Here is a 10,459-nt window from a genome sequence, read left to right on the forward strand (position 1 = left end):
ATACTGTACAGCCACAACAATAAACATGGTCAACAAAAATAATGACACAAATTTATCAATGCATTTGACTCCAAGTACTTGATTTACCTGCATACTTAATTTAAATTTCTATCTGCACTCGAATGCTTCCTGTTGAGATCAAGTTGACGTAACGCACCTACAGCAAGCACGCACTGCACGTAACCCTGGCCTTTCTCCCAGGCTGGTCCGAAACACTGATTGGTGGATAGCCAACCGACTGCACGGAAAATTCAACCAATGGTATCATACTCAGTCTTCCAGTGGTACAATCTGATTGGTTTATATTCTACTAAGGCCATCTGTGATTTGTCAAAAAGATTTAAGGGCGGAGCCTTGCCGTGTTGTTTTCGTTGAGGTGCGCAGTCGACATCTTTATTGGTGGCGTATAAACATTTGAACTGTATTTTCTTTTCTACAATAGCTACTTTGGAGGAATTTAGCAAAACAAGTGCTTTTTGGTTGCTACTTGAGTCGAAAGTCTTTTTGCTGTCTTCAAAGGTACGTACACAGAAACGATTACTCGGTCATCGTGACAAAGTCTGCACATTAATCCACAGCGTACGTTGAATTTTAACAGTTGCTACAGTCGATGTATGATATATGAATTGCCACATTCGAAGATATTGCTGTATTGTCAAAGCACGGGTTGTTAGCGGTATAAACGGCAATTGTTGTTGTTGTGGCCTTGTTTTGTCTATCGTCTGATATCGTATTTGTACTGTTTCGACGCACAAATGTGATAGAAAACGGTGCGAATGTGAGAGAAATCGCTGGTCGCAGTTGGACAAAAAGAGCATTTGTAACCTTAATCGGTTGTTATTGTTTACTGCTCTTTTAACCCCGCCCACTACTGCTAGCTTAGCGAGCACAAAATAATAACGGCATATTTTGCATTTTCTGTCATCGATCAAATTTTTTCAACGTGAATTTCCAATTCGTGGGTATTCTACATTCGGTAATATTAAGGCACATGATATATTATATTTATATAGAAAACAAACTTGTACGTAACAACTCGTAAATATTTTATTTTGAAATTAACGGAAGTCATGTAGTATGGCACCACTTTCGGGTAATGCCTCATTTTGAAAGTGTATGCTTGATTAAACGAGGAACGAGAGCGATTCAAGTCTTCATCTTTTTTTGTTCATGCCAATGATTTTATGCGTGTAATTCCAATACGTGGGTATTTAACATTCGGTAATATTAAGACACATGATATATTATATTTATATAGAAAACAAACTTGTACGTAACAACTGGTTAATATTTTATTTTGAAATTAACGGAAGTCTTGTAGTATGGCACCACTTCCGGGTAATGCCTCATTTGTGTATGCTGGATTAAACGAGGAGCGAAAGCGATTCATGTCTTCATCTTTTTTTTTATTTATCATGCCAATGATTTTATGTGTGACTACAAAACAAAACATATCCTTATCTGTGAAGTAAATATATACTAAATCCGGTTTCGTGAGCTGTCACCACTTGATGACAGTAAGTCCTGTCGTCATGAAGTGATGTCATCCTTTTTCATTTGTCTGCACAATAAATAAAGCTGTTGTCTGTTGTTGTCTTTCAGATGGGGAGTCAGTACCAGCGCTCGGTACCACTGGAGGTGAGGAGAGCAGAGGGGGAGCGGGTTCGATCCAAGCATCCTGACAAGATACCGGTGGGCATGACAACAACTTTTATATATTTGTAACACTAATGAACTGTTAAACTGATCGTTATATCATTTTTTTAACAGATCATTGTGGAGAAGGCCCAGAGGTCAAGAGCTCCTGAACTGGATAAAAAGAAATACTTGGTGCCCTCAGATTTAACAGGTGATGTCCAAAAGCACTATATAGTGGTGTGAATGGTTGTTTGTCTATATGTGCTCTGTGATTGGCTGGCGACCAGTCCAGGGTGTACCCCGCTTCTTGCCCGGAGACAGCTGGGATAGGCTCCAGCATGCCCGCGACCCTCGTGAGAATAAGCAGTATAAAAAATGAATGAATGATATTAGCCCTCTTAAACTTGCGACCTATTACCTTATTGGAGGTAATAAAAATAGCCTTTTTTTGCATCAGCAAAGCAAACATCGCATCAAGCATGCCCAAATTAATTTTTGAAGTGATTCACAAGAACAGTGGAGCTACTCACAACTGAATCCGACTGAGATTTTGTTCAGTTTTTTTGTATTTTTTGAGCAATGGTCTTTGATCAGCTGATAAACAGCCTATGTTTCCTTATTTCTAAAATCACAAATACTTAGTCAATCTTCAAACAGCTAAAATAATGCATAAGGCTAAAAATAACCAATTCCCTAAAAATGTCGTCCAATACTTCTCTACAAGAGAGGAGAAATATGATCTCAGGGAAGAACTACATTTGAAACACTTATATGCTAGGACTACGTTAAAAAGCCATAGCATTTCAGTATGTGGAATCAAACTATGGGATGGATTGAGTAAGACCCTCAAACAATGCACAACGATGAGCCAATTCAAGAAACAATACAAGCAGTTGATGTTTGCTAAATACAAGGATGAAGAGTCTTGAACCAGTCATGATGTGCTATACATATCACTATATTGACACTTACTATGGTACACATTATGTCATTTTAAAATTAAAATTAAAATTAAAATTAAAATTAAAATTAAAATTAAAATTAAAATTAAAATTAAAATTAAAATTAAAATTAAAATTAAATAAATTTGGAAAGCAGGAAGTGAACAAATGTAACAGTTACTGATTGTAAAAGTACCAGATGGAGGGGTAGGATTTAATAAGCTTTGCTTCTTCCTACTCCTTTTGGACATGTGGAACTGTGAACTGATTATGTGATGCATTCAATTGTAATCTGATGCATGTTCAAATGAAATAAATTATCATTACCATTTCAGTTTAATTGTTAATTGTCAATAAATGTATTTTTTTAAGCATATTGTAGCTCTACTTAAAACTTCATGAAGATCCAAATGTATACAAAAGGTATATTTCCAGCTATGGTCTTAGGATTATGATGAGGCCCGCATATAGGATCTTTGACTATCATTTTTGCAGTAGATCCTTCCAACCACCCGAGCACTCTTGTCAATCTCTTGTCAATCTTTGATTGACAATCAAGTGTTTTTGCAGTATGTCCTTCAAAGCAGAAGAGCATTTTTGCCACTGGTCCTTGAAAACAGACAAGTGCCGCTGTCACAATAGAGGATCTTTGGCAATGACTTTATTGCTTTTTTCACGACAATGTTCGTGACTGTGCTAACGTCCTTGGTATTAAGTTGTTCAGTTTTACTTTCTGTTTTCTTCCCAATCACATGACATGAACTTCATGTGCCTTCTTGTTGTCGTCTCACACCCACCCTTTCCCTTACCGTGTTTTCTTTCAGTGGGCCAGTTGTGCTTCCTGATTCGTCAGCGTGTTTCCTTGAGACCCGAGGAGGCGCTCTTCTTCTTTGTCAACAACTCTCTGCCTCCCTCCAGCTCGCCTCTCTCTGCTGTCTATGAGGTAACCGCATTTGGCGTCACATGCACGCGTGCACACAGTCAGTTTGTTATGTTGTTTACATTTGTAAAAAAAAAAAAACACAAATCACATAACAGAATAAGAAGTGAATGAGCCGGAGAATGTAACTTGGTTTGTGTGGCCTTCCAGGAGCACCATGAAGAAGACCTGTTCCTCTACATGACCTACAGCAACGAGAGCGTCTATGGCGCCTGAAGTTCCGCACCTCAAATCGGCTGTGGCGGCGACAACGAGAACGTTGAGGGGAGGCGGGGGGAGTGGAGTGTTCTTTTTCCTAAAGCTTCACTCCTTTATTATTATTATTCTACCATATTCGTCTAAGGGATAAATGCTGAAGGGTGCGGTTTCACTTATTATGTTTTGGTTTTTGTTTTTGGAAAACGGAGAAAAAAAAAAAAAAGGAACTGTGATGGAAAACGGAAGTTGTCTTATGATCTTCAAGAGCGCTCCCCTCATCTTTCTCATATTAAGTATTTAATGAATTTTGGTTTTGTAATTTTTTTCTGGCAAATAAAAGATAAAAAAAAAACATGTTGATGAGGTGTTCATTTTAACATCCCATCATGTAGCATCATCACCCCCCCCCTCTCTCCCCCAACCAGACTATTTGTACACCCTCCAAGAGGTTTACAGGAAGACCAAGGACACATAACCAGAATCTTAATAAGGGGAAGTATTCAGTCTGTACCAACCAGCTGAAACCTGGACACGTCTGGAAACTTTTGCCGACTTGACATTTTCAACATAACGCTTATTGACATTGTTGCATCTTTCAATTGGAGGTAATTATCTTTTTATGTGTTACATAACACCTTTTTTTCAGCCATTTATTCTGACTGATTGGGTGGACCTTTTGCAGGGAAAGTGAAAGTTAACCTCACAAGAAAGCAGTCATGGAGATGCAGAAGGTTGCCGCAAAGGAAGAAAAATGTGAAGAGGGTCAAGAATCATATGAAAGCATGCTGGAGGCCAAAAGCAAAGGTATGCATCTGTATTCTTAGTTGGGATGGGAGGGAGGGGGGGTCATACCTGTTAAGATGATTTAACAACACATTGGATCATTGGATCACACATTGGACAGCTAAGGTTTAAGTGCTAATCATCCATGGGGGCAAATTCCAAATTCCGATTTGTGTGTATTTTTCTGTGTTTGTGTTTTAGAGGAATCACACCGAACCCACTACAGTGAACTGGAAAAGCCATCTGAGGATGTTTACACCGAGGCTTTTTTTGGTGCTAAAACCAAAACCCAAGGTAGCCCGAGCTGTGTGTGTGTGTGTGTGTGTGTTTTAATGGTTGAGCTTATTTCGAACATCCTTAACAAAGCTACATTGACATCACATTTACACTTGCACAATCCAACTGCTAATACATTTGTTCACTTTCTGTATTCACCATAAGAAAATGAGTTCATATAATAACCAATAGGAGTACAAGTAATAAGTATGAGTGGTTAGACATAGCATTGGTTCAAGACTCTTATTCCTTATACTTTGTGCCCTGCATACATAAATATCTTTATGAGAACATGCGATAATTTCCTTGAAAACATGCCGCTGAAGATTGAAGATAAAAAAAAAAATCACCTAAAGCAGAAGTTGTGGCTGTTTTAAATAAATATGTATTAATCTGATATCATTTTGTTTCTAAGTAAATTACTTCTTTAAAAACAAGTTGATCTTAAGAAGAACATCATTAAGAAGAAAACCACGGTTTTATACTGTATAATTTAAGAAATTTAGAATAATATATTTTTTCTCTCCATTTTGTATCTATTTAAAAAAAAGGTTTATGTATATATATATATGAAAAAAAAATATATATATATAATTAATAAACATATTTCTATCTAAAATGTCAAGCAATTAAATAAAAGTAGTGTCAAAAATTCAAAAATTAAAAAAAAACATATATAAGAACTCAGAAAAATGACAAGAATTACCAAATTTTGCCTGTGCAAAAATACAATGATGTTAATTACAACATAATGCAGTTACAAAGTACTGCAAAATACAATCCCAATAATACTATAATAATAATAAAGATTTTGTCGACCATATGTCTCCATATTCATTTCTTGATTTTCTCTCAAAGGTGTCACATTTATCAGTTTCACTGTTGCGCCCTCAGGAGACTAAAATGTTTGGAAGTTTGAAGGCCAAAGCGTCGTAAACAAAAAGAAAAACAATGTTGTGTTGCTATGACTACAAGATAAGTGAAGCCTGTCTGGAAGACAGCTGGTCAGGAAAAGCTGTGATACTTTTTGTCACGTCAAACTTATCAGTGTTAAGTTGCTGTGTGATGATTGTAGCATTCATTCTCAAATGACATTGTGAGTCAGACTGTTATATTGAGTAATGACCTCATGTGATTTCATGTTGACTTGTGTTCACAAGCTCAAGAACTTTTTGGTTTTCATAGACTCATGCACGTCAGAAAATATCATTTTATGATGTGGATAGCATATAGTCTGTTTGTGTCTCAATAATTGCTGAGACTTAGATAAGTGATGTTCTTTATTTTCATTTTGGTAAGCGTGTTTGAACGTAAACAATCACTATAAAGTGGCTGACACAATGATGTATTAGGTGAAGACAAACGGTCTCAAGCTGCCATGAAGCGTTACCGTATCGGATGCTTGATCCTGACTCTGGTCTGCTTGGTGCTGCTGCTGTTCGTCATTGTCCTCGTCGTCAAACGTAAGTTTCAGTATTACCAGCGCTGCGAGATGGAGCGTTTAGAATGCAAGCAAGGTTGAGGAATCACAAACTACAATACTCTCCTTTTTTGTTTTCTCAACTCTAGTAGTCCAAGCTGGATCCACTGGCTGCCCAGAGAATCCGGTTCCAGGGCTATACAACATGAATCTGAGCAAGACTATCCGTACTCAGAATCCACATGGCTGTGAGTGCAACAAAAACAAATGCTATCAGTGGACCTAATAGTGTTCCCTGTGGGACACCTTCTCTGTTAATGACAGATACTGTACACCGGAGATCAATTAAGTAAAAAAAAAAAATCGAAGGATGTGGGGTTACTTTGATGTTCTTCTTCCTCTACTTATCATGCATCCATTTTCTGTACCGCTTATCCTCACGAGGGTCGCAAGGGGTATGATGGAGCCTATCCTAGCTGTCTTCGGGCAAGAGAGGCGGGGTACACGCCTGGACTGGTCGCCAGCCAATCACAGGGCACATATAGACAAACAACCATTCACACTCACATTCATACCTATGGACAATTTGGAGTCGCTAATTAACCTAGCATGTTTTTGGAATGTGGGAGGAAACCGGAGAAAATCCAGGAATGCACGGGGAGAACATTTTGGAAAAAGTCCTTTGTCAGGCGGGAATTGTGAAGCCAGTCACTACTTCACAGACGAGACGTCATGAGGGATGCTCCCTGCATCATCTCCACATAGCCGTCTACCGTTTGACGCTCCTGCACAATCTTTTCTAAGAAAATCTCTAAAGACGTTTTAAATGACCGTCTTACATTGGCAAACACATCAGCAACTGCGAGAGGCTTTGCTTATGCAGATCACCTGACCATGGTCAAAGAGAGAAAACTATTTTGCCTTTGCCGTCAGGAGAATATGAAGCACAAATACAGAGAGAAAATTACATTGAATCCACATTTTTGTCAAGATTGTTTTTTTTTTAGTACGAAATGTTTTTTTTACTTAGGACCTCCCTAAGATCCAACAGTGCAAAATTTTTCAACTGTAGTATTTCATCATGATGCTAATATCCATGGACCTAATAGTGATCCCTGTGGGACACCTTCTCTGCTAATATCTGCTCACGCAAACTCTCCATGAAGACACTTTAGAGCGATAGATTTGCGTCCCCTTTCTTCCTTTTCCAGGTTATTGCTGCCACAAGTGTCCCACCGGGTGGGTGAGGCTGGACCAGTCGTGTTTCTACCTGTCCACTTTCAGGCTGAGCTGGGAGCAGAGCCAGAAGACCTGCTCGGCGGAGGGAAGCTCTCTGGCTGTGGTCAGCAGCAATAAAATTCAGGTGGTTCTCAACCCAGTCTCTTTCCGACTATCATTTTTTTTTTGTGTATTAGAGTGTTTTCAATGGGAATGCTCTCTTCTAGAACTTCCTGACTCAACAGGCGAAAGACATAAAGTACTGGATTGGCCTGAGACGCATCGGAAGCACATGGACATGGGTCAACAACAATGTGGTTGGACAGAGGTAACCCGTGAGACCTTTAATATTACTAATAATGTTATTTTACATCATATATTTAAGTCATATTATCTTAATAATACATATTATCTAATAGTATCCTGATATTGTAAAGAAATACTACATTAAATCTTGCAATAATAAGAAACTAATAACAAATTGTTATTTCTAAAATCACAAATACCGATATAACCGGACTATCCATATATCCGATCCTGCGCCGAACTGCATTAAAAGTGGGCGGATCTTTGATATGGCATGTAATTTTCTCCTTGAGTTCATGGATTGCGTATCTAGCATGCTTTTGTACTACAATAAATTTTGTACTACAGTAAATAAAAATAAACTTACGCTGTAGTGATAGGTTACCGGGACATAATTCACCCCGGAACTATCGATAGGGAAGGTGTTGCCACCCGGAGGGGTAGGCGCGAGGGACGGGGGTTTTCCGCTTCCTGTTGTGGCTTTCATGTCTTTCATGCCTTTACGTAGCAAGAGAGTGCAAGTTAATGTTGGGAAGAAAAATAAAGTTTTCTCCCAAATTCGACACTCCGCCTCAGACTCCAGTTCTTCGGCGCTTCAATGCATTAAATAAAAACGTCTTTACGCTTTTTTAATGACTATTTATTTTCTAAAATTAAACCAATGCAAAATCCTCACGCTTCAGCAGACAAAACCATAAACATTGTTGCAAAAAATGATTGCATTCATGTACATAACACAATTCGGTTAAAGTCAGATGGGTCACATTTTTTTTCAACATTTATTATTTTCATAACGCACTCTTGCAACTCAGTACATGTATGAGTACATGTATGGAAAACAAAAACTGCAACGTTTACATTACTATTATTGTACTTATTCTGCAATACGTACTTTAAAAAAATCTTCCATCTTCTTCTGCTTCCTCTTTTCACCTTTTAACACAAACGATTCAATATTGTTTAACATTTCTAAACAATCTGATGCATTTTCTCTCGACTCTAAGTAACCTCGTAATTCCATAACACTTTGCAACGCTTGTGTCTTCGTTGGAATAGGTGTGTATGCTATGTCAGTTGGTTCTTCTGTTGCAGGCATGTGTTTGGCCAGCTATGTGGGGCGGGTTGAGCATGACCTGTGAACCCAGTGCGGGAATCGGTGTGTGTGCTGTGCTCTGGTGGTGGAAGCAGCCGTTCGCCGTGTTCTTTTTTGGTATTGAAATCCTTAAGCAAAGATTGATTTAAGCTGCTTTTGTATCGATATAAGCAGACCAAATTGGCTGGCGGGAGATGAAAAGGGCATCGTAGTAACCGGATTATCATAATAACTGGGTATCGTACTAATGGAACTAATTATATCATAAAAGACTAGAAATTTGCCGGGAAATGAAAATAGTATCGTAATAAGTAGTAATTTGTTATAACCGATATCGATATAATGAGACTTTACTGTATATATGCTATACAATATATCACTATATTGACACTGACTATGTTACCCATTATGTCATTGAATGGTCATATCACCTCGTACTTTGGTATGGGACAAAAAAAAAAAAATTAAAAAAAAACGATGTTAGGAAAGCAGGAAGCGAACAAATGTAACAGTTACTGGACAAAAAATAAAAAAATAAAAAAACACCATGTTAGGAAAGCAGGAAGTGAACAAATGTAACAGTTACTGATTGTAAAAGTACCAGATGGAGGGGTAGGATTTAATAAGCTTTGCTTCTTCCTACTCCTTTTGGACATGTGGAACTGTGAACTGATTATGTGATGCATTCAATTGTAATCTGATGCATGTTCAAATGAAATAAAACCATTACCATTACCGTTACAAATTATGTACATTTAGTTATGTTTGCTTTGCAGTTACTGGAGAGACAACTCCACCCACGGCGACTGTGGGATACTGAGCAGTGGCGACCAGACGAAGAACAACTGGATGAAATATTCATGCCGAGCTTACACTTACTACATCTGTCAGCTCCAGCTCTAAACAGCCATTCTACAAATTAAGCTTTTTTTTTAATAGATGCACTGCAATTATAGCACAGTATATTGTTACTGCTATCTTTTCTTTTTATATAAACATGTGACCATAATATTAGGTACACCTGCACATTCACAAGTAGGTAGATACGCAAGATATATTTATTTTACTCAATAATTTATAGCTACAGTTATACAAACTACCAAAAACAATAAGAAAATAATGAATAATATGAATGTTATCTTTTTGTTACTTTTGTCGGCAAGTGCATATATGTCATTATAATGAAAATTTAGTGTTTATTATAACAAATATATATATTGGATTGAATTGAAAGCACAGTACCGATTTCCCATTCGAGACAGGAAGTGTACTTTATTTTGCGATACACCTCCAAAAGCCTACACACTGTACAGATCGATAGTAGCTCACTCAAAGTGGATTCTATTTAAACTGTTCATTTTGATTTTTAATTACCCACCAGCAGATTCAATTTCATTTTTATGCTTCATTTTCTAACTCATTAAACAAAAAAGCTAAGCAGTTATGTGTCTCGCATTTGAGCCCTTACTCCCAACAGGCACAATAATCCTGATAAAATCAAGTCTTATTAAGTCTTAAATGACTTATTTATTTTTCTACTATATTGGGTAATACAAGCAGAAAAGTGACTATATACCTGAATAAAGGTATGTGTTCCTACTTAACCAGGGGACCTATTATGCTTTTTCCACTTGTCTGACCTATAA

At 37.6% G+C, this 10,459-nt stretch overlaps 2 protein-coding genes across 2 annotated transcripts; both read left to right on the forward strand.

The window, feature by feature from the left end:
• The first annotated feature begins 342 nt into the window (after positions 1–342).
• On the forward strand, positions 343–4,043 carry LOC131105587 (gamma-aminobutyric acid receptor-associated protein-like 1). The gene is made up of 5 exons (XM_058053861.2): positions 343–519; positions 1,603–1,692; positions 1,771–1,849; positions 3,404–3,522; positions 3,670–4,043. The coding sequence occupies exons 2-5, from the start codon at positions 1,603–1,605 to the stop codon at positions 3,733–3,735; spliced, it is 354 nt and encodes a 117-aa protein (XP_057909844.1). The 5' UTR covers positions 343–519; the 3' UTR covers positions 3,736–4,043.
• Positions 4,044–4,178: 135 nt separating this feature from the next.
• Positions 4,179–10,250, forward strand: LOC131105586 (uncharacterized). Its single transcript, XM_058053858.2, has 8 exons — positions 4,179–4,322; positions 4,400–4,521; positions 4,702–4,794; positions 6,129–6,239; positions 6,346–6,444; positions 7,408–7,559; positions 7,642–7,742; positions 9,590–10,250. Exons 2-8 carry the CDS (start codon positions 4,434–4,436, stop codon positions 9,714–9,716), a joined length of 771 nt encoding a protein of 256 aa, XP_057909841.2. The 5' UTR covers positions 4,179–4,322; positions 4,400–4,433; the 3' UTR covers positions 9,717–10,250.
• The last annotated feature ends 209 nt before the right edge of the window (positions 10,251–10,459 follow it).

The sequence above is a fragment of the Doryrhamphus excisus genome, linkage group LG5 (assembly GCF_037039965.1).
Source record: "Doryrhamphus excisus strain RoL-2023G ecotype Guam linkage group LG5, RoL_Dexc_Guam_v1.1, whole genome shotgun sequence".
Taxonomy (NCBI): Eukaryota; Metazoa; Chordata; class Actinopteri; order Syngnathiformes; family Syngnathidae; genus Doryrhamphus; species Doryrhamphus excisus.

Coding starts and splice junctions, on each gene's coding strand:
- LOC131105586 (XM_058053858.2), top strand. CDS start 4,434: ATGGAGATGCAGAAGGTTGCCGCAAAGGAAGAAAAATGTGAAGAGGGT. Junction 4,795..6,128: donor TGCTAAAACCAAAACCCAAG/GTAGCCCGAGCT, acceptor ATGATGTATTAG/GTGAAGACAAACGGTCTCAA. Junction 7,743..9,589: donor AACAATGTGGTTGGACAGAG/GTAACCCGTGAG, acceptor TTTGCTTTGCAG/TTACTGGAGAGACAACTCCA.
- LOC131105587 (XM_058053861.2), top strand. CDS start 1,603: ATGGGGAGTCAGTACCAGCGCTCGGTACCACTGGAGGTGAGGAGAGCA. Junction 1,693..1,770: donor AGCATCCTGACAAGATACCG/GTGGGCATGACA, acceptor TTTTTTTAACAG/ATCATTGTGGAGAAGGCCCA. Junction 3,523..3,669: donor CTCTCTCTGCTGTCTATGAG/GTAACCGCATTT, acceptor GTGGCCTTCCAG/GAGCACCATGAAGAAGACCT.